Below are 27,442 nucleotides of genomic sequence, written 5' to 3'. Positions count from 1 at the left end.
GAGGACAAGAAACGCACAATCGAGCACGAACGAACAATTCTCAGGTAATAGTTATCACATATTCTGAGGTAAAATAAAATAATTACGAGAGCAGTTTTGTATCGTTATCCGTTTCTTGATTCGCCGATAATTCGCTTCAAGGCGAAACGTTTGTTCGCGTCGTTTGGTGCAATTTGCCGGCGGAAAGGCACGTTCATGGTAAATCCGTGCTGTGCGCCGAGTGAGCTAGGTATTCGTACACGAGCACGTGGTACACGCACCGGCGGGATGCGGCGGAAACACGGGATGGGATGGAAGGTGCGGGGAGGGGAGGAGAGGAGCTGGAGGTGAGGGGAGGAGAAAAGAGGGGCTCGAAGGTGGAGGGAGAAAGGAAGGGGCTGGAAGGTGGAGGGACAAGGGAAAGAGGGAAGCGTGTGTCTCAGGCCGTAGTTGGTGGGAAGCAGAGGGACGTTGGAAGGAGGGCAGGAAGAAGCTCCACGATCGGAGCCACTCGGTGCGCATCGGGATCGAGAGCCAGCGTCGAGGGATCTGCGGATGCGGTGGCGCCTCCGATCGGACGGAACGGTGCGACCCCGAGGGTCGCGATCCGGGACGTGAATTCCTGAGCCGACTTGTCCAAGTTACGTTCAAGGGATTCGAGCGGGCAGGGCTGGGGGCAGCGGAAACGAGGTCGCCAGGAGAGCGGGAAGGAAGTGGAGGGGTCGTCGTGGAGCAGGGAATCAAGGGGTCGCCTGGAGTGTGGGAGGCGAGGAGTCGCCGGGATAGCGGAATCGAGGAGATTGTTTTAAACGAGTCGAGCACGACCCCAGGAGCACGACCCCCAGGAGCACGACCCCAGGAGCACGACCCCCCGAATCCCCTGATGGAGCGCTCAGCTCCGCGCGCGCTCTCACGGCCCATGCGGCCTTAAGGTCGATACAGGTGGGGCCGGGCCGGGCCCAAACAGGCCGTGCGAAGATCCGTCGGTCGAGGCGGTGGACCCCGCGTGGAGGGTGTCCGCAGCCCTCGCGGACATCATGTCCGCTCGTGGGAAAAGCCCTGACTGGCTTCGCGAGCAGCTCGAGTGCGGCTGCGAGTCCCGAGGCTTGTTGCTCCTGGATTGCCGAAGCCGAGAGAGTTTCGAGTCGGCTCGGATCGACTCCGCCATCAGCGTGTCCCTCCCGAGCCTCATGCTGCGCCGGCTCAAGACCGGCAGCCTCCCGCTGCGGGCGCTGCTGGCGGGCGGCGATGTGGATGACAAGGAGCGCTTCGCGCAGCGATGTCGCTCGGACACGGTGCTCGTGTACGGCGACGGGGAGCCCGGGTCCTCGGACATCGTGGGCAGCGACGGCAACTCGGGGGACGACCCGGAATCGAGTCCCGGCGCGCTGCTCTCTCTGCTCCTCCAGCGGCTTGTCGCCGACGGATGTTCGGCGCATTACCTGGAAGGTAATTTACCTGCACCGACGGCATCCCCCGTGCGCCCCCCGACCCCGCGTCCATCCTTTGTGCGAGTACACACGAAGATCCTGCACTGTGAGCGCTATATAGAGAGAACCCTCGTTCAAATCTTCCACGCGCAGGTAACCCCTGGTCACCAGGTAAATGCGCTTTACACGAGACGTTCACAAACGGGTGAGTGCCGCTTCCTCGTCCATTCGGGATGTCCACGTCTCCTCGTTAGGAGTTTGTACGATTAGACAGAAACCTCCTCGAGGTGTTTGTGTCGAGGTGGATAAATTTCTCGTTTACACAAACTTGTTGATTCACCTTGGTTGTATTTTTTTCGAGGATGTGTAATTTGTTGTGGCTTTTCCTCATTACATGATCCTCAAATGTTTTATGGTAAAACGTCCCCATGACAGAGGTCTACAGGCCGATGACGTACATGGAGTACCGTACAATAGTCTCACTACTGTGTGTGTGTGTGTGTGTGTGTGTGTGTATATATATATATATATATATATATATATATATATATATATATATATATATATATATATATATATATATATATATATATATATCAACTACCTTACTAAGTACACAATAGTAGTCTGTGGTCTCTCATGCGCCCTTGTCAGGGGAACCCCCCAAAGTGCCCTCACTCACCCCACACCACAGTGCCCTCAATCGACTCCACACCACAGTGTCTCACTCACTCCACACTACAGCACACTACAGTGTCCTCACTCACTCCACACTACACCATAGTGCCCTCACTCACTCCACACTACAGTACCCTCACTCACTCCACACCACACCATAGTGCCCTCACTCACTCCACACTACACCACAGTGCCCTCACTCACTCCACACTACACCACAGTGCCCTCACTCACTCCACAGCACACCACAGTGACCTCACTCACTCGACATCACAGTGTCCTCACTCACTCCACACTACACCACAGTACCCTCACTCACTCCACAGCACACCACAGTGTCCTCACTCATCCCACACCACAGCGTCCTCACTCATCCCATACCACAGTGCCCTCACTCATCCCATACCACAGTGCCCTCACTCACCCTGCAGCATCCTCCCTCACCCTGCAGCACCCTCACTCGCCCTGCAGCACCCTCCCTCACCCTGCAGCATCCTCCCTCACCCTGCAGCACCCTCACCCACCCTGCAGCACCCTCACCCACCCTGCAGCACCCTCACTCACCCTGCAGCACCCTCACTCACCCTGCAGCACCCTCACCCACCCTGCAGCACCCTCACTCACCTGCAGTACCCTCACTCACCCTGCAACACCCTCACTCACCCCACTACCTTCATGCACCACATGGTACCCTCTCATACCCTGCAGCATCCTCACTCACAACACAGTACCCTCTCACCACAATGCTCTCAATCACCCCACAGTGTACTCACTCGTGTCACGTTGTCCTCACTCATTCAGTGTGCTCCTCAGCCATCTCCCTGTCACACAACAAGACACAATGTATTGATATTTTCAAGCAAATGTGAACAAGACATGGCGACCACCACTGTAAACTGCAGAGGTAAAAGACCAAGGTGTTGTTATAAATAGGCCAGAGATACTTTGTCGAGTCGGTGCGTTTTATTCGAATAATAATTATCCACACATGTGTGATGTGTGTACCACGTATTTTCAGCGTTGAACACATTACACATGTCATGTGTAAATTTAAAGTCAATGAGTTGTAAATGGAGACCCAGTTGTACTTGTTTAATAAACAGGTAGCCCCATAAGCAGGTGGTGTGCGGTTGTGTTCCAAGCTGTACAATTCCTGGGTTTGCTTTAAACCCCTTGATTGACTTTATTGATTATTTTACATTGCAATTTGCAAATTACTAAATTTTGACAAGAGGTGGAAATTGAGGATTGTATTTATCTTTTTGTATTTATTTATTATTATTATTTTTAGTATGAGCTCGAGGCAGCTTGTGTAAGATCCCAGAACAGTGTCCGCACCTTCAGTCTGGTGGCCCATACCAAAGCGTCCAACGGTTTGGGACTATTGTCATTGAAGCAAACATGTAACATGAGAAAGCAGATCCGTAATTTAACCGCAAGCCGACCTGGTGCAACCCCAACATTTATGGTGTCGCACAAGCACCGAAGGGTCATGATTACATCCAGTCTTGCGGTAACTTCTTGACCATCTTTTGTTCCTTCCATGAAACTTCCCCGATTCCTACATTCAAATCGCACATGTTGATTTCTTCTCCTTTATGGTTTTTTTTTTCATTGCCTTGTGTTGTTGTCCTTGTAATTATTGTACAAGTGCATCGATATCTCCCAATGTCTTTGTGTTGCACGGGATGCATGAACTGAGCTCCTCCACAAGCCTTCGATGCTGGGGGGAAGGATTCCACTTGGCGGAGACACTTTCAATCAGGAAAATCTTCAGCTTCGTAGCATTTTGTTCTAACGATGAGATCATTATGTATTTGATTTGTTTTTATATTGATCGTTATTAATGGACGTCTCGATGTAGGTTGAGCTAAGTGTGTATTTGGATCAATTCTCCTTTCTGGCAGTGAAATCCTTCCACAGGGGCAATCTGACCATTCAAACACTCCGATGGTTCAAATCCCTTAATTTTTTTTTCCTTCTCATGCATCCATTCAATGCATCCAGGGCCATATGTGTGGACTACCATGTCCCGGAGCACGTTAAGCCTGCGATCCTCCCGCCATGGGTCATGGTAAAGGGAATTCTGGAGCTACGTGTCAGTAATCGTGTGCTCGAACCAAAAGCTTGTGGGAAATTCATTTTCTGTTGTGCTCCTTAATACCCTTGGTGGTTGAAGGTTTAAACGATGGCCATTGGGTCAGCAACTTTGCAGCGAGTGTAGGTCTCTTCATTGTAAAATGAGGGGCTTGGTGTTGGAGGTTCGATACCCAGGGCTGCTCAGTTTGGGTGGGATTTCATTCGATCGGTTCCCTGCGAATGGAATGGCGACCTGCTCCTGGTCGGTTCTTAGCCTTATACATTAATCGCCTGTCTTTAGCTTCTTGGCGGTCTGTCAAGGGTACACAGATCGACTGACCTCCCAATCACGGTAAAATAGCAGGTATAGCACAAAAAATAAGCTCCAAGCATCCTGGGTTTTGTTGTTTACCATTAACCAAGTGTGTGTTATCGTAACCAAGTGCAAGCATACCACGCAAGGTTGCGCAAATGCCATTTCCAAATTGCTTCCAGAAAACATCTGGCAACACACTTCATCGTCCTCGTCTGTTTATTTATTAATTTATTTTTGGATCCTCAAAATGACTTCGCTTTGAACATCCTGAACATAAATGCGAGAGAATCGTCGTCGAATTGATTATTTGCATTTAGCGTCGAATAGATAAACAGGTCTTGATGAGAAGCAACGCGCCAAAATAACAGCACCTGCAAGCTCATTCCAAGCATGTTGTCTGAGCACGTGCTGCGCGGTTGGTAGCTGCCCTACAAGGATTGCCCGTGCTGCGCAGTTGGACCACGGACTGCACGCACTACGCGGTTGGTAACCCCACTCTGCGGGCTGCACGCGCAATCCACTCCGTGGACCGCATGTGCTGCACGGTTGGGACCCGGACTGCACACTGTACAGTTGGGACCTACACTCCACAGTCTGCACCCTGTAACCCACTCCACAGATTGTACGAGTTGTGTGGTTGGCAACCGCGCTTCACGGACCGCACAGTTGGTAACCGCTCTCCACAGACTACACCTGTTATGCCATTGGCAATCGCACTTCGCGGACTGCACGTACTCCTAATTGTAGTGCTTTGAGGGAGATGGAAGAGTTGTGTGTTTTTTCATCGAAGAGTAATAATTTTACCCTTTTTCATGTCGTTCTTTCCTGAAAATTATTGGGTAATCGTCTTTACCCGGATCTCTGATACAATGCGAGTTGCTTTTGTCCTTAAGTCACCATCCAAACACCTTGTCGAGTTTTCTAGTGAGCCTTCAGGACATTTATTGTTTTTGCTTTTGTTTTCCACAAAACTGTAAGCGTTTGGCCAAGTTATATGATCAGCATTGGCTCAAGGCGTATCTTGCTTCCATCCATCTTGGCCTTGACTCATCCACTTGTTTCATCAATAGACGTTCCATAGATGTGTTGTAATTAATGCAGAATACAGCGAATGCATTGTTGTGCTCCATACTGATGGATTGTTACAAGGTACAATATAACTGTGCCTTCAAAGTAACTCTGAGATTGAAAGCACGCACGCACGCACACACACCTTACCATCACTTCATATTGAAAGTACGAAACATTTAATTCATGATACAAAATACTTTGGATTGTAAGACAAAACCATGCAGCACAGCCAACTATATGTAGTCTTCTAAGATGGCTCTTGAGTCCAGAAGGCGATAACTATGAACAGTTCTACGATCCTGACATGCATTCGACCTAACAACTAGGACTATTGTTCAACGCCCACCTCGCTTGTGTTTGTTCCCCATTGATAAGCTTTTTTTAAATTGAATTTCTCAAACCTCTTTGTTATCTGAAAAAATAATACTTCAATTAGAGGTGCATGTAATCTCTCATGAAGTAGTAAAATGCTTTTCAAAGTTTCCTCAATTATAATCTTCAAAGAACCTGGTTACTGCACAGCAGCCTATCGATGTTGCTACGATATCTTCCAAAGAATTAGTCACGACTAACCATTGACTATCCGGTTCAACGGTGCAAGCCAGTGATGTGATGTCACAAAGCTCAACACCCTTTATTAACCTGGCCGATCAATCTGCACGCATTGCCAGCAACCTTCAAATATCCTGCGGTATTGATTGGCATTTTGTATCGATGGAATTGTTGGAATAATACTCGAGCCAATTTCCAAGTTCAACCATGCTTGGTTAATTCGCCACTCGCACTCATCACATGAATTGCTGCCACTGCCGCTCACCACATGTGATGCCCGCCGCTCCCTGCATGCGCCGCTCACCATGTACGCCGCCCTCGCTGCTCACGCCACACCACTCACCGCATCCCACCCTCAGCTCACCACGTGCACCGTCCTCTGCTCAGCATGTGCGTTGGAGGTAGGTTTTCTATAATTCATTCGGTACACATTATATGTCTTGAAACATGGATTCTTGTCAGATTCATACCTCTTATTTGTTTTGCTTGATATTTATTACCAGCAGGGACATGCGGAACAGCTGCACAATGTAAAATGTAACTTCAAGTCCTTAACTCTCTCCCCCCCCCTCACCCCACTCATAAACCGCAAGTCATCAATCCCCCTCCCAAACCCAAAGTCCTCAACCTCCTCCTCCCAAGTCCTCACGCTCCCCTTCTCAACTCAAAGGCATCAATCCCCTCTCCACTTCAAGCCTTCAAACCCACACCACCCCACGTCCCACCACAACCGCTCAACCCCCTTCCCCACCACAGGTCCTCAACCCCCTTCCAACTCTGTCCCATTTTTTATTTCTTTTGTTTTCTTGTATACATACTCCAGACTCGTGGAAGAGCAAGTACACTTCCTGGATCAAGATGTAACAAGACAACATGAAGAGTAGAGAAAAGGGGAGGGGGGAGGAGGAGGGGAAACACCAATAGCGGAGTTGAAGAACAAGGTAGAGGCAGACTTGAACAAACAATGGGTGTGTGGAGGAATGGGAGACAAGAAAGGATGCATGGGGTAGACAAGATGGATACAGATGCAAACTCTCAGGAAGGAAAAGCTGGAAACTTGAGAGGAGGAAGGATTGGGGTGTGGTTAACGAGGGTAGAGAAGATCAGGTCAGGTCAGGTATGGGAGCATGTGCCAGAACAGCGCGACGCTGCGTCCACTTTCCGCCGGTACTCCAGGGGCCTCCGTCTGGCCATCCCCCAGGCAGATGCCAGGCCCATCCCCATCTCCTTGAGATGATGGTCAACCTGCTGCAACCATGAGGCACGTGGTCGGCCCACTGGCCTCCTCCACTCATGAGACTCCCTCGCTGAGAGAATCTGGTGAGCAGGATCAGCGTCAGGAAAACGAGCCACATGTCCATACAGCCGCAGCTGACGCTCACGGACTATGCAGGTAACAAATCTCATCCGAGTCTCTCTCAGCAACCGCTCGTTGGACACAAAATCCGACCAGCGATAGCCAAGGATTCTCCGAAGAGACCTGGTACCAAAGGAATTAAGTCTCCGTCTCAGATCCTTGGTCAAAGTCCAAGTCTCGCACCCATAGAGCAAGACTGGAAGTACCAAGGACCTGAAGACTCGGACTTTCGTCCTCCCGCACAGGTACCGGCAGCGCCACACCCCATGATCCAGTGAATCCATGACTCCCCAGGCCCGACCCAGACGTCTATTGACCTCCGGCTCACAACCTGCGGAGACATGAATATCACTGCCAAGGTAAGTGAATCTATCCACGACCTCAACATCCTCACCACAAACAGACACAGACAGGACAGCAGCATCCAAGATGTCACCGAAAGCCTGGATCTTTGTTTTGACCCAAGAAATCCGTAATCCCAACGGCTCCGACTCCTCATTCAGCACCTCGAGGGCCCCCAAGAGGATGTCTAAAGTCTCCGCAAAGATGACTGCATCATCTGCAAAATCAAGGTCCGAGATCTTGACATTGCCAAACGATGCACCGCAACTTGATCTCTCCGACATCCTCCCAAAAATCCAGTCCATACAAGTGCTGAAAAGTGTGGGGGCAAGTACACATCCCTGACGAACTCCAGTAACAACTGGAAATAAGTCAGAGGCGGTACCACCATACTTCACAGCACTCTCAGTACCAGAGTAGAGTTCAGACATCAGATCGATCAGTTTCGGTAGCACCCCGCGAAGACCAAGAATCCTCCAGAGGACATCCTGATTCACTGAATCGAACACTTTACAGAGATCAACATAGGCTGCAAGCAGCCCCTGCCGAAACTCTCGTCTGCGTTCAATGAGGACACGAAGAGCAAGGATACGGTCAATCGTTGACCTCTTTGGTGTAAAGCCTGACTGCTCTGGACGCTGGTGCTCAAGCAGATGGTGGCGAACCCTATCAAGAATTATCCGAGCAAAGACCTTGCCCGGCACTGAGAGCAGCGTCACCCCTCGGTAATTGTTGCAGTCTTGGCGATCACCCTTCCCTTTCCAGAGAGGGACAACAAGGCCCCTCTTCCAGTCAGTTGGGATGATGCCTGTGTTCCAGGCAGAGCACAAAACTGCATGCAACGACGCGAGTGCAGCATTTCCACCAGCCTTGAGAAGTTCAGCATGGATGCCACAGATCCCTGGAGCTTTGCCCCGTTTCAACTGGTTCACCGCAGCCCGTGTTTCCACAAGCGATGGTGGACCACAGTTGATTCGAGGGTCAGCAACAGGGATTGTAACACCCTTGACGTCCAACTCGACAGCTGGGGGATCAGCCTGGTACAACCGCTCAAAGTAACCGGCCCAGCGGGCCTTCACTTCAGACTCCTCTGTCAAGAGCCTACCACTCTCTGCTCGAACTGCAGTGCTCCGAGGGATGGGCTTGGATGAACGTAATGCGCGAATTCCCCTGTAAGCGGGACGAGAATCACCTGTCCACAGGTGATGCTCTACCCCCTCACAGATTCCTCGCACATAGGCCTCCTTGTCCACCCTCAGTGCACGTACAGTTTTACGCCTCAGCTCCCTGAACAGCTCAGCTCTGCCATTCAGCCTGGCCCTGCGACTCTGGTCAATGGTATCCAGTGTCCCTTGAGAGACAAAATTCTTCTTTGCCCTGCGGTGAACTCCAAGGCATCCACCGGCAACATCAAGGACGGTGGTCTTGAAGGTGCTCCACAACTCTTCAGGACCCCCAAAGCACCCAGACCCCCAAGTGTCCACTCAGCCTGTTCGCAAACTCCTCAGCTACTCTCTCATCCCTGAGCTTGGCAACATCCAGCCTAGGCTGGGATGGTACCATTCTCCAGGATTTAAGGTGCAGCTTTAGAGTTGCTACAACAAGCCTGTGGTCAGTATTGAGGAACTGAGCACTCCGGTAGACCCTGCAGTTCTGGATCATCCTCCAACGACCGTCAATGAGGACATGGTCAATCTCCTTTGCCACACCGCCAGCGTTGGAATACCAAGTCCAGCGATGAGCTTGCGGGCGCTGAAACCATGAACCAGCCACCCTAAGTCCATGACTTCTTGCAAAGTCAAGGAACTTAGTGCTATTCTGGTTCATAGTTCCTGACCCATGGGGACCAACACACACCTCATAACCATCCCTATCAGTTCCAGTCGATGCATTGAAATCCCCCAAGACTAGAAGTGTATCTCGTCTGGGGCACTGATCAACCACAGACTCGAGTGTGGCGTAGAATGCATCCTTCACGGTAAGATCACTCGCCTCAGTCGGAGCATAAATAGAGACCAGGGAAATGACACCCAAGGAGTGACGAATCCTTAATCTCATAATACGCTCGTTGACCGGTGTTACCTCAATTATCATTGGGGTCAGCTTATTGGACACAGCTACAGCAACTCCTTGGGTATGGTAACCATCAGAGCGACCAGACCAATAGTAGGTGTAACCACCCACCATTATCTCGCCGCAATCCGGTCTCCGAACCTCAGAGAGAGCTGCAATCCCGATGTCCAAACGCTTGAGCTCAGATGATAACAGAGACAGGTGATCATCCTCTCTTAGGGATAGGACATTCCAGGCACCCACCCGAAGGGACCGCCTCAGGTTAACCCAAGGAGACCGCCGTCTGGTGGACGACACCTCAGCACCACTCCGACACACTCTCCCGCAATCTGACCCAGGGATGTTACCCCGTGGTTTCCCTCCTATCAAAGATTGGGGGTCCCGAAGGCTTTGCCCCAATCCCATCATCCGGTGAGCTGCCCTGCGAAGGGAAGCTGCACAGGAGGTACTCCCACGGAGTGGGTTTTCAGATTTTTTTGCGTTTTTGCGTTTTGCGGAATGAAGCGTTTTACGGTGGCTGGAGTGCAAATCCTGCCACCAACCTCCTAATAAGAAGTAACCCAACTGCAGGAGGACGTCCGCAGACACAGTTGGGCACTAGATATGGATGGCCGTTGGCTCACAAGGAGCTCCTCCGCCCTTTGACAGGTTTTGTTTTTAATCCTGCTGGGTGTCCATATCCAAACACCCTCCTCACCAGAAAACCTGGTGGGGGAGACGGTTTAGTCGCCGACAACCCGACCATGGAACAGGTTAGTACAGGTTTACATGGTACCTGTAGCAGGTCACAGATCGAACCTGACCTGACACATAAGATCATTTCTATAGTTGAGAAGATCATCATTTTGGATTGAGGATGATCTGAGATGGTGGTGAACCGCTGTGTTGAACTCCTGCAAGGAAGAATACATTGAAGAGAATGTGGAAATTGGTTCCACAGGTAGGCAGAAAAGAGAAATGAATGAGTGGAGGTGAGCAGTGATCCTGGATTTAGGTAGTTTCACAAGAAGGGGGTTGATGGTGCACTGTGTGCCATGCAGAAACCTGGGGTGGTCAAAGCATGGAGAGAGCAGAGGGTACAAGACCAGAAAGGAGGCAGTTGAAGACAGAGAGACCTCTGACCTGTCTGCGATTTGCTCCCCCCCCCAACCCCAACTCTGTCCTCTCCTCACCCTCCTCCCGCTCATAAAAGCTAACGGGCACTCCCACATCGATCATTGCATATTCCTTCATTACCTCATCAAAAATGGAATATATAATCCTTTCCCCTCCCCATCATGCTATCACTGACTTCACAGAAACCGCAATCAAAACAACTCCTACAAACTGCGATCAAAACAGCTCCTGCATGGCATGGGCCATCACAGGTCACTTGTCCAACTCATAATCCTGTGAGATATGCAGAAACCCTGTGGAATTGCAACATAAACCACCCAAATCCAATTATCTTCTTGGAATCACCAAGTGTATACATATATGTGTGTACTGTGTATATATATATATATATATATATATATATATATATATATATATATATATATATATATATATATATATATATATATATATATATATATATACACACACACACCAAGTGTGACCCAAACTTCCTTCCTGGTTGAGTCATCTAAGAGAAAAAGAGTCAGAAATTATAGCAAGGACCCGTGGAACGTCCGCGCTAAAAGCCCTGCTTGAAAGAATGCCACATCGTTATCTAGGCAGTGTATAGGCAACAGACCGCTGCCTCGATCGCTGAGGCCTGGCCCATGATGCCTATCGGCTGCAACATTTTGATATTTGATTGTCTTTTCAACAATCGCTTTGGTCGTTTTATACTGAAGAGAAAACTTATAGGGAGGGCATGGCAAGTATGAATATGACAGCTCCGAAGATAGCAGTAAGCACCAACATGGTGGCCGTATTATTTTTCAGGTTGAAATTGTGGGTGGAATCAGGCCAGTTGTCGAACCAATGGGTGGAACCGAATGTTACACATGGAAGGACGAACAAGTGAATCAGATAAATTGACAAAAATCTAAATCCTCATTATCTTTGCAATTTAGTCATTGTCATCATGATAATTGCTTAACCTTTGGTGAGGTTACCATATTGTTACATCATCGGTGGTGTCAGCCAAGCAAAATTGGCAGCTATGAGGAGCAAAGACAATATTTCCATCAACGATTTGTAATTGGGCATCCAGATCGCTCTTGGGGGAATTATGACCAGCTTGACTGCTCACAATATGTTATCAGTGAAACCAATACAAGCCATTGTTTAGATAATTGTGTGCAATAGTATGATTACAGTTCACAAAGGAAGGCCACATCGATCAAACCAAATTTTCTTTTTCCACTCCTTCAGACACCTGGTGCAGATATTGGTAAAATGGCTGCACTTGATGGACAATGCAACATTAACTTGGTTTGTGAAGCGAATGGGAACACCTACTGTAGTGCCATCATAGTTGCAACAATAATACGTGTACGAGTGCTGCAATTTGACGTGACATCGTTTACACTTTTACAAACTGCTATCCCCATACTATTGGTGTGACCCAAAGGATTTGGGAATTGCTTAATCCTACTGAAAGGGCACTCGGTAGAGCACATACCTCCGCCACGTAATGCCTGATCCATGAGAACATATCAGGCCCAACACATTTTTGAAATATCGTGCTATATATCGTTTTTTGGCCCTGTCTCTCAATGGTAAAGAATCGCTTTGTAAATTAAATAATTATCCTATCCAGATCCAGATTTAGATCTTCACCAAAATCTAATCAGTTCATCCTTGTCAAACACCCAACCTGCCCACCAAATTTTATCTGGATCCATGCAAAACTTTTTGAGATACCCTGGAGAGAGAGAGAGACAGAAACAGAAACAGAAACAGAAGCAGAAACAGAGACAGAGACAGAGAGAGACAGAGAGAGACAGAGAGAGACAGAGAGAGAGAGAGAGAGAGAGAGAGAGAGAGAGAGAGAGAGAGAGAGAGAGAGAGAGAGAGAGAGAGAGAGAGAGAGAGAGAGAGAGAGAGAGAGAGAGAAAGAAAGAAAGAAAGAAAGAAAGAAAGAAAGAAAGAAAGAAAGAAAGAAAGAAAGAAAGAAAGAAAGAAAGAAAGAAAGAAAGAAAGAAAGAAAAAAAGAAAGAAAGAAAGAGAGAAAGAGAAAGAGAGAGAAAAAAAAAAAAAAAACCTTAACCTCCTTAACCTTTGGTGGCCGAGGTAATAAAACACTCAACATGGTGTCCACCTATCCCATAATGGAGGACCCACGTTTTACAAACTGTTCCAACATGCATTTGTCTTCTCCCGAGTTGTGGGCTTGTACTTGTTCCACTTGCATGTGAGAGACTTCAGCGTTGTAATAATTACATGTTTAACGGTAACCTGTACCACTACTTGTTCCACCAGGTGGTTTCACTCGTTTCCGAGCACTTTTTCCTGATCATTGTGATGTTGGCTCTGATGGGAGTTCTCTAGGAAGTGGAACGTCTCCTCCCGCGAACCTGCCCATCCTCGGCTTAGGCTCACTGCGACTCGGCTCTTCCGACTGCTCGGATGTCGAGTCCGACCCAGATTCGAGCAAGCCATGTTTGGTTAACGACGGTACGTGCCTTGCATTGTTCATTTGTGGATTACAATTGGGAGGTCAAATGACTAATGAAAGGTCATAGCTGCATCCAATTAGTGTTAATTGAGAGGGGGAAAAAGGAAAATCCACCGTGCGTCGTTCGAAAAGCCAAACAAGAGAAACTCTGCTTTTGAAGCAGAATATTTCGAATTTATGGAAAGTTCATTTACCTCAAGGATCCTCATATATTAAAGTCTAAAAACTTCAATAATAGTCATCATCAATTTGCAGTAAGGGACATGTGTGTGGGGGAGGTTGGGTGGGTTGTTGGACAACGGAGAAAATTAAGTAAATGAGGAGGAAGGGGCAAAGCTGGAGGGAGAGAGAGATAAATTATGAGAACTTGGAATCAAGGAAGGAAAGAGAGTTTATTTATTGAGCACATCGGGATTGTGGAGGGGTGGTGAAATAGTCAAAATCGTAACATATCTCGATAACCTTGAACACTACTTTGACCTTACTTGCCCGTACTTCTTGTCTTGATGTCCCTCTAACTTGCTCCCCATCTCTGCGGCATTCACTGGCAAAGGACTCTGAGTAAATTTGCATTTTGGAGAAAAAAACAACAGATTTGCCATCTGAGCTGACACCTTATCACCACAAGTTTAGTTTTTTGCAAATACGAATTTATTAATCTTCTCTTTGGACATCGAAGACCCCGTGCAGGGTTCATCTCTTTGATGCGTTGATTGTTTCAAGTTGTCAGAAGGTGATGCCAGTGACCCAGTTCCTTCGGTTACACACACCGCATTGATTTGCGATTAAATGAGTGCTTAATGTATGCAGTTCAAGTTACACTTGATTTTTCACTTCGTAAGCAATGGGAAAGGATCATATGACATCACTGTAAATTCGAGCTCACAATCATTTGCAGACAAAACATGATTCCTGTTTTTGATAACTGCATGGTTTTTGCACCTTATCTATCGTAAACCTCAAAATACGGTTGGATCGGAATTTCCTCTTGAATTTTACACTTTCTTCCGCAGGCAATACAGTAGCACCCGGTTCAGCCGACCGCAGCCCAGACCTAATGTCCCACCTGACGGCACCCGAAGACTGTCTGGGTGGCGGGAGTGGCAGTGGAGGCATACCAGCCCGTTCCTTCCCTGTCGAGATCTTGCCATACCTCTACCTAGGCTGTGCACGTGACTCAACAAATCTCGAGGCCCTGGCGGCTCACGGGATTCGCTACATCCTCAATGTGACTCCTAACGTTCCCAACGCTTTTGAGGGCGCCGGTGGATTCGTGTACAAGCAGATTCCAGTGCCTGACCACTGGAGTCAGAACTTGTCGCAGTTCTTCCCCGAGGCCATTGCATTTATCGGTGAGTAAAGCTCTGCCGTGCCCGCATTCCTTGATTTCAGCAAATCTTGTTTCCCTCCATCAATCGGGGTCTTATTGACTTGTACTCTGATAAACGAGCTGAACTTTAAGTGTGGTGGAAACATAAACCGCAATATATGAATCATTCTTTTCTTGGGAAGTTTCATTTCAAAGTACAATTGGGAGGGGAGAAAGTTTCGAAGCAACAACACAGCAGTTAGGGGAAAGTAGTTTCATGGTGAAGTATACGAGATACAAATGGCTTGGTTATCCTGAGATATCCCACTGCGTTATATCCTTTGGTAGTGGTAGATTTCACTACGTGCTGCTTTTTTTGTTTGCTCAAAGCAGATAGTAAGCTGCTTTCCAGGATCGTGTGAGACGTCTCTTTGATAGAGCTACGGAGGGGCTTTAATACCACACACACACACACACACACACACACACACACACACACACACACACACACACACACACACACACACACACACACACACACACACACACACACACACACACACACACAATTGTACAGTATCGGCTATTCCTGAAATATAATATAATTTAAAGCATTTCTGTAAATAATGTTAAACTCAAAACAGAGTTCCCTTACCCAAAGTAAGAACCTTAACCTGCAAGCAAATGAATGGTTTTCCGACCGCATGGATCATCATCTGGGCACCATGATGGCCTGTGTTCTGTCTTTTATCTCCAAGGTTTCTGTTTTGGATTTGTGCTTTGAAATGACTTCAACAAAATGACAACGTTTTTGAGTCCTAACAACCCCCTGCGGTGTGCTCTTGTTTTCATTTTTAATTTTTAATTATCTTTTAGTGGTAAATGCGGTACTGAAGTTTGTAAATAAATTTAAAAAAATGTCCTTTCACACTTTTTGCATATTTTAATGCAGAGATAAATCAGACTTTGTTTTTTCATCTCATCTGACTTTAAAGTGTTTCTCAGATCTCTTAGGAAACACCCATAGTTATGATTCCATTATTACAGCACCTCCTGTGGCATCGCTCATACCTCCACTGACCGTCGGACTATCGAACAATTAATAATGTCTTGAATATTAAAAAAATATATATCATTTTGATGACACGATACTCACATCATTGGCTGTGCATACTGTATGGATGTGGATTTGTCTTCCTTCCAGGGCCTTACGAGGCCACAATGCACATTTGATTTAAAAGCTATGTGTCTGGCATCCAGCCTGTTCCTAAAACACTCTTCCATCATAAAACGTGTGTGTATGTGTGTGTAAGTTGCTGTTGGCTGCCATCTCCACACGTGGGTGGGTTTTCGGAGGTGGAAGGGAGACCTACCAGGTCTCAAAGTATCCACCCCCGTGTGTGTGTGTGTGTGTGTGTGTGTGTGTGTGTGTGTACACAGTGATGTGAAGGAGTACGTGCAGGATGAAAGGTAAGTAATTGTACCATGGAAGTTCTCATATTTCTTGTTTTGAGACACTAAGCTAATTAAGCAACCAATTATTGGATAGAACAAAAGAGACCATGAAGAACATTTAGTCTCTAAAGCCTTACTGAGACTGGAAGGCTAGATTAACTTGATTTTCATTGGTCTCATTCAAGGAGTTGATGCATTTAGTCCGTGCCCGATAACTACTGTTTGAAAAGGCATTTGCTTCCAGCCATTTGGTGTTTAGTGAATAACAATCCTCTTATCAGACTAACCTCCTCCTCCTCCTCCTCCTCCTCCTCGACTTCCACCTCGTCAAGCCCCCACCTGCATTAAGCTGTAAATGAATAAAATGCTTTAGAAATGTATTGGTTAGTTCAACACACCGAGACAAGGCCCCTAATTCCCCATCTGCCTTGGCTCCACTTTTATTAGTCCAAAGTTGTGCTGATAGGGGTTAGTTGAGTAAATTTACGATGAGGCAATTTTTCTTCCAACTGCACTGTAAATAATGTATTGTACATAATGCAATTCGTTTGGTTTATATTAGAGCACACACTCATTACGCAAAACAAATTAGACATATAAATGCTTTTCATGAAAACTTTCTGATCACTCAGGTTCTTGGTGTGAGTTATGTGTGAAGCAGGGCTATAATTTTTTTATTTATTCATGAACTATTTAAAATCACATCGGCATGCTTGTCCGCAAGCAATTTCTTTTTCTTTTCTGTTTTTTTTGTATACTGTAAATAAAGACAAAGCAGAATCCACTCTGAACGTCTGAAATTACAATCGACGTTATCTTTAATTATAGTGTGTGTGTGTGTGTGTGTGTGTGTGTGTGTGTGTGTGTGTGTGTGTGTGTGTGTGTGTGTGTGTGTGTGTGTGTGTGTGTGTGTGTGTGTGTGTGTTCAAATCTACTTTACTATCGATCTCTGACCTAATGCAAACTATGTACCTCCAATAAACCCCTTTCTTTTTTTTGCGAACGAAACTCGTTTGTATAAAAGTTTTTGTTACCTCCACCACCAAAGGTGGACGCAGGTTATGTATTCACCCGTTTATGTGTCTGTTTGCAAATAAGATATCTCAAAAACTAATCGACAAATTCGGCCGAAACTTGTTGGACGGGTTGGGTGTATGACAAGGACGAATTGATTCAATTTTGATGAAGATCTGGATCTGGATACTATCATGTTTTACTTGGCCAAGAATGATATACAACACAATATATCAAAAAGTTGTGGATGGGTTATGACAAAACGTTGTGAATGAGTTGGGTAGGTGACGACAACAAGCCAATTATATTTTGATTCAGGTCCAGATGCAGAACCGGCCTATCTGTGGAATACAAAACATGAACTGTTCAGTCTGGCGGAGGTATGGTATGCGCTCTACAGAGTTGTAGTTTTTTTATTAACTCAGTTTAGCACAAAATGTGCAACAGCTTCTGAGAGTGTAAAATTCCTAATAAAAGCTTGTATCCCACTCAGATGACTGATATATTAATTTTCGCTCATGTTTGAGCATGTTTCATGTTTTTACCATCAAACAATAAGACGCGTTCAGCTCGTTCATATCCCAATTCAAATGAGATTGCTTTTTATGTAATTGCACTCAAAATATAAAAGTGAAGTGTAACATTTTTAGAAGGTTTATTCACAAATAAGGTTCCAGGTAAGGGGGGCATCCATTTATAAAAATACTGGGAGTTGGAGGGGAGTGGATAATGAGAAATGTATTGAGAGAAAAAAGAAAAGGTGAGAGAACAGGAGTGTAGCGTAGAAGGAGAGGGGAGAGGTTTGGATACATATGAGTGTCGTCCACAAGATTCTGTGCACACTAGGTATGTAAAATAGTCCAAGACGCATCATTACAACAGCCCAACGTCTCTTTTTCATGACAAAAGTATTTATGCAAAGTAAAACAAATATTTTCTTACGAGTTAAATTTGGGGTCACAGGATAGCTTTGATGTAAGCGCACTCGCCTCTGAGCTGTGTAGTCTGGGTTTGAATCCCGACCCAGCTATAAACTGTCAGCCTGGTGTTTCACATGCGGGATAATTCGTCAATGTGTGTGCCATCCCTCAAATGGATGTTAAGCGGGATGATCAATCAGCCAACACCAGTGGTTGGTAGATATTCAAGATCCCTCAGTGTAATTCACTAAGACTCGGCAAGTTATCACTGACACCGTGAACAAATTAAAGTTTCCAGGGGAGTATCCTATGTCGAAGTGGTGACCCTTCCATGATTGGTTCAAGCCTTGACACGTTTGAGTGGTGGATGACCTCACGCTCTTACAAGAGTAAAGGCATCCATTAATTATACAAATGCAACATACTTTTATTTTGAAAAATAAATACAATATTGTCTTGTACTATTGTAAATGTCTCATTCAAATAACTTTTTCACCACCCTGTGATAAATAAGTAATAAACTAGAACAGCACTCGGTAGTGCACATACTCTTGCCTCGTGCACTCATTCTGAACAAAAATACCATCTTTCACTGAACACGCGACTATTATGGCCGATGTACCTCTATCATTCATACACCCTATTATGTCACACAAATTGCCATTATCTGTAGCTTTATTCATTATTGATCGATTACTAGGATATTTCACAACTATTTTTGTGCACATTAAGGCTAAATCCCATCAAAGAATATGAAAAAAAAATTTCAAACTGTATTCCCCATGACAAGTCGAACATATTGTTGTAGTTTTCCGCCACTCCGGCGAGCGGGCGACCGCTTTTAGCTAATTCATGGCCGCACGCGCCCACCAGATGTGACAAACCTAGTCGCAGCTTTCGGATCACCGCCGAAATCCAGCTACGGGTGTATTCTTAATCACACCGTAAATCAGCAAACTATTCTGTCCGCGTGCGGCAGGGTCCGATCGCCGAATTGTCGATTTACCTAAGTATGCGCGCAGACAGAAATGCCGAGGATTTACACCTCAACGGGACTTGCTTGGAAACGAGCCGCTTAAGCAGCTCGCTCCATTTGCGATTTGCCGAGCAGTGTATATAGCCAAGCCCCACCGGATCCGATTTCTTTATAGGCTATTTAAAAGCCAGTTAATGTCTTGAATGCAATACGGCAGCTCAATTGAGGGAAAGGACGCAACAAACAGGTCATCATTCACAGAAGGACATTTATTTGTAACACACGTATGCAATCATGCACGTATGCAATCATGTAGACAATAAAGCAATGCAGGAACAAGCAAGACAAAGAACTACAACTGTTCTATTTATTATGTACACTTATTACAATTCTACTTAAGGACATGATGCCACAACGTTCATACAAAGAAAAACGCCAGGAAAGAAAAGGGCAAGAACTGGACCTCGTGGGCCTTTAATAGTTCACGGAGCCGTGGAGACCGCAAGGCCTCCGAGAGACCGCGCAGGCTACCTTTCACCCTCGTGGTGACTCGCCGGGCCTTGGTTCGGCGACCCTCGGTGGCCCTGCCCGCACTCCGCTGGACTCCACCCGTGCCTTCAATGGCGATCCGGCTGGCGACTCCTCTCCGGCTTCACTGGTGCCTCCGTCGACCAAGGAGAGAGACCAAGCAGAGGGACACTCTTTCCCCTCGCTGACAGACTCCGAGCAGAACGGTGCTGCACTCCCAGACTGCAACTCCCAGATTGCAGACGATTGCAGCTCGACTCCGCTCCCAGACTTCCACTCAACTCCACGGCGAACCCAGACCGACCTCTTGGCGTTTCAGCCCGGCCTTTTATCGCCCCGGCGCCTCGCCCCTCCCTTCGTGGCGCGCGGGGGGGGGGGACATTCCAGTGGGGTTCGGCTCGGCTCTTGGCCCACTCTTTTGGCCCGATCACGGACATTATATTTCTTTCGCCCTTCTGAGGGAAAATTCCAACAGAGCTCGGCTGGGGTCAGTTGTTTTCCAACCGTCATTTCTGTTTACCCGTTCTGATGGATATTGGGGCGGGAGTTGTTGAGATGTTGTTGTTGCAGAGCACTGTGATGGGGATGGTGTGGTTGTTGAGATGGTGGTTGTGGTTGGCGCTGGGGTGGGGATGGCGTGGTTGTTGAGATGGTAGTTGTGGTTGGCGCTGTGGTGGGGATGGCGTGGTTGTTGAAAGACGGTTGTGGGTGTTGAAGTAGTGGTTGTTCCAAAATAATGATAGCAAAAGAATAATGGCTGACTCAAAGATCACAGCCCGGTTACACGAATAATTTTGCGTTAAACATCGGTGGGGAAATCTAATCTGAACACACACTTAGACATTACTGATCTCTGGGAAGCCTGAATGGTGTTCTGTGAATTTCCAGAACCGTAACAATATACATGAAGTTTCGCATCGATCTGTAAAGCGGTTCTACAGAAGGTTTTACGTTATTATTTTCAATGCAATATGGCCACAAGACCACATGGCCGGTGACGTCGTAAATTCAATTTTTCAATCACATCGGGTCGTATATCAGATGTATGAATTTTCAGAAAAGGCTTTTAATTCATTTATGGCTGGAACACCACTTCACCAATGATGTCATCATTATCACCCCATATACCCTGTAAGGAGTTAATAGCACATGTCAAGTTTCTTTTTTTTGTTGTTGAACAGTTTCGAAGAAGATATCCAAATGTTTTCCTTCAATCAAAGATGGCTAACATGCCATGTGACCTATGACATCAGAGTTAGCACTAAAATATTCTCCATGGGGAGTCCCTATGATCGGACAAGCGTTTGCAGAGAAAAAATAATTAAAGTGAAAATATATAGATGTGGACAAATACACACACACACGGATGTTGCAATGGTGTCGCAACCCCTGTGGGGCGAGACTAATGATATGAAAGCGAGCAGAGAGTTTAATTCTCATCCTCCAGCATTTAACTTTATTATACCGTTCCACAAACACCGTCTTTTTGAGGAGCATTTCTATAGTTGACAAGCAGAGCCGACCTATCGCTTCGCTGACGGACCAATTAGTCGTCATATTTGCCCATCATTTTGGGTGAACAGGAGAAGGAAAGGAAGACAAGTTTACCTGTGCATAAAGTGCTTCAACCCCTCACCCCCCCCCATCCTCCTTCCCCGTTCTCATCCTCATGTCGCCCCCCTTGCCCCCTGTTCGTCCTCATATCCCTTCTCGCTGGAAACACGATGATAGGTTTTGTCAGGCCCCTCTGTTTTGGGGTTTTTTTCGTGGAGGGGGGCGGGGGGGGGTAAGGAAGGAGGACAAATTTAGCCGTGCAGTGTCAGCGTTTCCCAGGTAAAAAAGGAAATTGTAATAATACCCTCTGCAACCACCACTAGGTGGCGCTACACGGTACACATTTACATCGAGAATTTATGCCCACCCATACCCACACATGAGTCCATGGTCACATTGCCTATGTTACCCCCCCCCCAATACACACATACACACACACACACATAAAGTTGTATTTGTACCTTGAGTTTGGAGTTTGCAACTTACAATATGTGGCTGTGCATGAGGAACAAAGAAAGAGAGAGAGGGAGAGGGAGAGGGAGGGGGAGAGGGAGAGAATGGTGTGTGTATATGTATATATATATATATATATATATATATATATATATATATATATATATATATATATATATATATATATATATATATATATATATATATATATATATATATATATATATATATAGCAAGATTCATTTATAAATGATATTTGTAACATGGTTGGAAGGAAGTGCATGAAATGCTTTGTTTCATCAGAATCTCTTAAAAGTAAAACAAAAGTCAAGTTACAAAAACCCAAGAATGATTTAATGATCTTTATCAGATTTTTACCATTTATTGTTCTTCAATACCAATTTACATTATTAAATGAAAAGAAGTACGAGTAAGCCGTACATCCAACCCAATGTGGATAATGCGGTCGAAATAAAAACCCCAAGTTGCTTCCTTTTTGAGTCCTAATTCACTGAAATGACCCTATTAGGCAATTGGCACACACATTGATTAGTTTATTTTGGTGTCAAGCATTCATTGTTGCAATTTTGTCTGAAAGTTTGATAGTCTTTTAATTAACCATTTAAATTACATTATTACACAATTCTGCCTTCTTTACTTATTTTTTGTTCTACATTGTCTATAGTTCCATGGAGGAGTGGTCACACAAATCACAGACACAGACAGACACACTCACAGACATTAGACAACAGCAGACTTAACTTCAGACAAACACAGCTAGTGACCTAATCAAATGGAAAACCAAATACTGCATTGGAGTTATCAGAAGGAAACCAAATAGTAAAGAGCAAAGATGGAGTTATTAGGAGGAACCTGGATAGGATTCTGGTTTAAGCCACTACTCCACAACCCTCAAACCTATCCAGGCACAGCCAAGTGAGCTTCACTGAAATTTTTCTGCAATAATTCACTTCTCTTAAGAAGATAAAGAAAGAGAAAAATAAAGAGTAAAAGAGCCAAAAGAAAATAAAAAGCAAGAATTAGGAAAAATAAGGAGAAATGTGAAAAAGTAGAAAGAAATGTGAAAAGAACAAAGAACAAAGATGTTGGGAAGAACCTGGACAGCAACATTTCAGTAATTATTCCACAGGCTCAAACATAAAAACATGGACAAGCTACCAGAGGTCCATCAGTGGGGAAGCACAGTCCACACAGCATCAGGATATGGTACATAAACAAAATCAAACGTAAGATTAAACACTACACTGGAGTCATCAGAAGGTGAAAGGAGCAATGATGAAAAATTCATGTAGAACTTTGGGTACTGCAAACGCCATCTTGTGATGTCGCTTGCTTTCCACAGGAAACGGGGCAATTAATGTGATGTCCACTAACTAATGAGGATCATTGGTAATCACAAACAATACATTTTTGAGTGTCTTGTTCATTTGACATTGCATTGAAAAAGTCTCATTGATTAAGTATCTTAGTATGCGATCACCTCGGCCGATTTGGGCCGTCGGAGGAATGTCATTTAGCCTCCTCCTTTCTTTATATGCGATGCCCCCTTCCAGCTTCCTCCATTCCATTCTTGCTCCAAACCCTCCCCAACGGACATCATTGCTTTTTTCCATCTCACAGTTCATCATATTACCACTTTAAAGTGTCTGGTCATTGTACCATCTAAATATATATATATATATATATATATATATATATATATATATATATATATATATATATGTATATATGTATGTATACAGGGGGCTGCAAAAGTAGGTAAACAGTAATGAAAAACAAAACGTGTGCACAAAACATATTTTATTGATTATACAAGCATATAAATAATAACATACCAATAATAAACATATTAATCCCTCAAATGTTCAAACTGTTTCTCCCCGGCATTCACACACTCCACTAGTCGAGTGTGGACACCCATGCACACTCTGGCACTCTGTATACCTACTTTTGCAGGTGTGTGTGTGTGTGTGTGTGTGTGTGTGTGTGTGTGTGTGTGTGTGTGTGTGTGTGTGTGTGTGTGTGTGTGTGTGTATGTATGGATACAAACACGACATAATAGTGACTGAAGCTTTTCGTGCTGCACTCTTCAGGATAAGATCGCAGCGAGTGAAGGAGGAAGTGAAGGCGTGTGCTTATATGTGCAAGTCTCAATAAGCTAGACACTGATTGGTTCAACCGTAATGACATCACGGTTAATCCGAATGCCCATTGGTCGGCTCATCATCTTCACCTCAAGTTCCCATTGGCTGAAGCAGAGTTTGCCGATGAATGACGTTTGCAACCACATCCTGGAGAAAGGGGGTATGGGTTTCCCCTCCGGTCCATTCACCATTTGTTACCGTACTTCCCTTGATCTTTCCATGCTGATAGAGACACAGAGACCGTACAAATACCTTTTGACGAACCACTCGATCAGGGTGGCGGAGCATGAACCACTCGCTCAGGGTGGTGGAGCATGAACCACTTGCTCAGGGTGGCAGAGCACGAACCACTCGCTCAGGGTGGCGGAGGACGAACCACTCGCTCAGGGTGGCGAAGCACGAACCACTTGCTCAGGGTTGCGGAGCACGAACCACTCGCTCAGGGTGACGGAGCACGAACCACTCGTTCAGGGTGGCGGAGCACGAACCACTTGCTTAGGATGATGTGGCGCTGCAAAAGCATCAGCAGTGAATGAACGATTTGCTCAGAATGACATTATGCGGTCCCGTTATTGACTGTAGGGTGCTCGGCAGGTGGCTTAAGCACTCAAGCAAGCACTCCAATTGAATGGTTGATAATTGCAGCAGTTGATGAAATAAAACAAATTTGTTCCAATAATGACTTTATCCACAAAAGAGTTGCATCTTAATGCAGAACGACCCTGGAGATATCGCAACGTTCAATCCCCTGATAAATAGGCATTGCAGATAATTTGCCATCTTGCCTGCTCATCTGTGCATGCGTCACGTCGTACATCAGTTCGGGATCCACGCAAATGTTTTAACCTTTTTTTTTCAAAATGTCTTTTTTCCAGATTTGCTTTGATACCATGCAGATACCCACATCATGAAACATCCAAGAATATAGATACAGATTTGGCAGACACTATGGATAAGCAGTCCACCTGGGGGACAGGGCACGAGGTCTCGCAGTGAATGCATTAAATCATGTAGCTCAATGAATAGAGTTAATTTTCAGGAAAGTGGAAAAAAAAAAAAACGTTATCATTAAGAAACCATTGCAGCCTGCTCCAAGTCAAGGAATTGTTGAGGAGGCCAAAAAAAAAATGGTGGCTTCAAACTTGAGCGAGCCAACAGATGGCTGACCAAGATGGCACGCCGCCATCTTGGTAAGGCTTATTTGGTTTTTCGTGATGAGCACTCCACAAATTATCTTCAAAAGGAGTGTTTAAATTTACCAAAACACCCAATTTTCATTCATGCACCACCTTGGAGTTGTCTTCTTATGCATTCAAAGTCTGGGGCTGTGAGATTTCATGTTTTTGAAGTTATGGAGATGGATTGATGGACAGATTGACACACACTGACATTTATTTTCTATATATATATATATATATATATATATATATATATATATATATATATATATATATATATATATATATATATATATATATATATATATATATATATATATATATATATATATATACACACACACAATTCAAAGAGAGACGCATAATACACTTGTCTTATATGATGACTTGATGTCTTCATTTATTATTCAAAATGGCAGCATCCCGGAGATCACTTGAAGTTGCATTTTTTATTGAAATAAGATTATGAAGTTGTGTAAAATGATAATCCTTATCGATTGTCACGAGATAGAAATTTGACTTTTGTTTCACTGTAAAATCCCAATTCAAAAACTATTTTTGAATGAAAAAAAAATCGACACGTTTTCAAACAATCTTTCTCTGCTGAACAAACTCTTGTTTTTCTCCTTTTTGTCTACCACAGATGAAGCTCGTAAGAAGAAATGTGGTGTACTTGTACATTGCCTGGCGGGGATCAGCCGTTCGGTCACCGTGACAGTTGCGTACCTCATGCAGACTCTGAACCTCTCCCTCAATGATGCCTATGAACTCGTGCGTCGCAAGAAGGCGAACATTTCGCCAAATTTCAATTTCCTCGGCCAACTCATGGATTTTGAGCACACGCTGCGCCTCGGCTCACCGCCATGCGATAACCGACCAGCCGAGCAGCCCTCGACACTCTTCTTTACGACCCCCACGAACCATAATGTGTTCAGACTCGGATCCTGATATGCTGTGGCCACAGAGTAATGTCATTTCTATGGCTCCTCTGAGTCTCATGCTCCTGGCATCCTCACGTGGCATGAGGTTGAGCACCTGTTCGTTTTTTAGAGCCTTATCCAAGTCACCAATTTTCTGTCGAACACCCTACGCGTGTCTGATGGAGCACATTGCTCATGAAAAGGGAAAGACGATTGCCGTCACCACCTTTCTAGACATCATTTCGCCACAGCATATGGCGGGGTCGAGCACATGATGTTTCTCGACAAAAAGCAGTTTCATTAGTGTTAAGGATTTGATGCCATCGTTTGCTCTTATCTGTACAGCTTTCTTTTTATATTGAATATACCAGGTGTGTTTGTGATCTTGCAGTGTTCTTTCAGCCAAAGCTGCATTACTGGTCTTACGAAGGTAGTCAGGCTAGTTCACCGAAATTTGCTTCACTTACTCGTCTGCAGTCCGATCAGTGCAGTTTTAAACGACTCCTGTCGTATCGTCACAGGTGGATTTGGTGAACACATTGTGTATCGTGTATTGGCTGCGCCATACAAAAACAAATTGCAGACTGGGGCACTGGGGTGGGTTTTTTTTTTGCGGATCAGGTCTGGGATGAACCGTTTATTTTATATTGTAAAATACGAATGCAGGTTTGACTTTTGTGAATGTTTACAGTATGAATTTCTTAAGTAGTCCGGTCACACAAGATTTATGCCCCAAATCTGCAAGCGGTTCTTCTTTTTTTTTTTCTGGTAATGGACTTTTAGAGGCTCCCTTACCCGAAACATTTTAAGGTTTTCTGAAATGTTTGTTATATATGAATCGCTAAGGGACGTGCTGATGAAATATTTAGTGAGTTTAGGAAAAGCCTTTTTTTCCTGCCCAAGCGATCGTATGTTTGCTCTTTTCAAATGAGGGTTGACGTACCATCAGTTTTTATCCTCGTACCTGTCTTTTTTGGCGTCTTTTTGGCTATGTGAGTTTATCTGAAATGGATTTGTTCATTCTCGGTGCTCTGTCTTGTCACACATTGTCACACACCATGTTTGTTCTGCACTGAATGCTTTATATACAGGACAATCGAGGCCAAGAAGCTGCTGGCAGCTTTTCAGCCTCCATTTCCAAGCACTCATGTTTCTATGATAAACCACATTTTCAGATGAATTGGGAAAAGTGTTTTTTTTCCACTTTATTTCAAGTTTTTTGATTTGTGGGCCACATTTAAGGCAGTTTTCTTCCAAATTCCTCTCTGATGGATTTTCAGCCTGGCATTATACACAAGTCTTGAGTTCATGGCTTTGTCTTTGTGGAAGACTGTTAACCTTCCCTGTGCGTCTTTCGATTCCCTTCCTTTTCCCATCGTGGTGTTGGAAAATTCACCAGTGTGAAGGCGTTTGCTCTTTTCAATGCTCACTTGCCAGGTTGGAATGGCATTTCGTAAATATTAAAGGAGGTTTTAAAATAGAA

At 45.2% G+C, this 27,442-nt stretch overlaps 1 protein-coding gene and 1 long non-coding RNA gene across 3 annotated transcripts in view; one reads left to right on the top strand and one right to left on the bottom strand.

Annotated features, from left to right (window-relative positions):
- The first annotated feature begins 370 nt into the window (after positions 1-370).
- Positions 371-27,442, top strand: LOC147008836 (dual specificity protein phosphatase 6-like). The gene is made up of 4 exons (XM_085864324.1): positions 371-1,428; positions 13,292-13,486; positions 14,501-14,839; positions 25,683-27,442. Exons 1-4 carry the CDS (start codon positions 1,017-1,019, stop codon positions 25,985-25,987), a joined length of 1,251 nt encoding a protein of 416 aa, XP_085720450.1. The 5' UTR covers positions 371-1,016; the 3' UTR covers positions 25,988-27,442.
- LOC147008835 (uncharacterized) overlaps positions 23,536-27,442 on the bottom strand; it is a 108,022-nt gene continuing 104,115 nt past the window's right edge. For both annotated transcript variants that reach the window (XR_015053338.1, XR_015053339.1), the window contains one exon: positions 23,536-24,372. This is a non-coding gene — a long non-coding RNA (uncharacterized LOC147008835). The remainder of the gene's footprint in view (positions 24,373-27,442) is intronic.

Source organism: Eptatretus burgeri, chromosome 18, assembly GCF_056783735.1.
Source record: "Eptatretus burgeri isolate ZD-2024b chromosome 18, Ebu_testis_v1, whole genome shotgun sequence".
Lineage (NCBI taxonomy): Eukaryota > Metazoa > Chordata > Myxini > Myxiniformes > Myxinidae > Eptatretus > Eptatretus burgeri.
The sequence above is the reverse complement of the archived record's forward strand: the minus strand, read 5'-3'. Positions and strand labels throughout refer to the sequence as shown.

Bases quoted from the DNA above. Each gene is read 5' to 3' on its own strand.
- LOC147008836 (XM_085864324.1), top strand. From the start codon at position 1,017: ATGTCCGCTCGTGGGAAAAGCCCTGACTGGCTTCGCGAGCAGCTCGAG. The intron at 13,487-14,500 runs GTACGTGCCTTG...TTTCTTCCGCAG, and splicing joins GCCATGTTTGGTTAACGACG to GCAATACAGTAGCACCCGGT. The intron at 14,840-25,682 runs GTGAGTAAAGCT...TGTCTACCACAG, and splicing joins CGAGGCCATTGCATTTATCG to ATGAAGCTCGTAAGAAGAAA.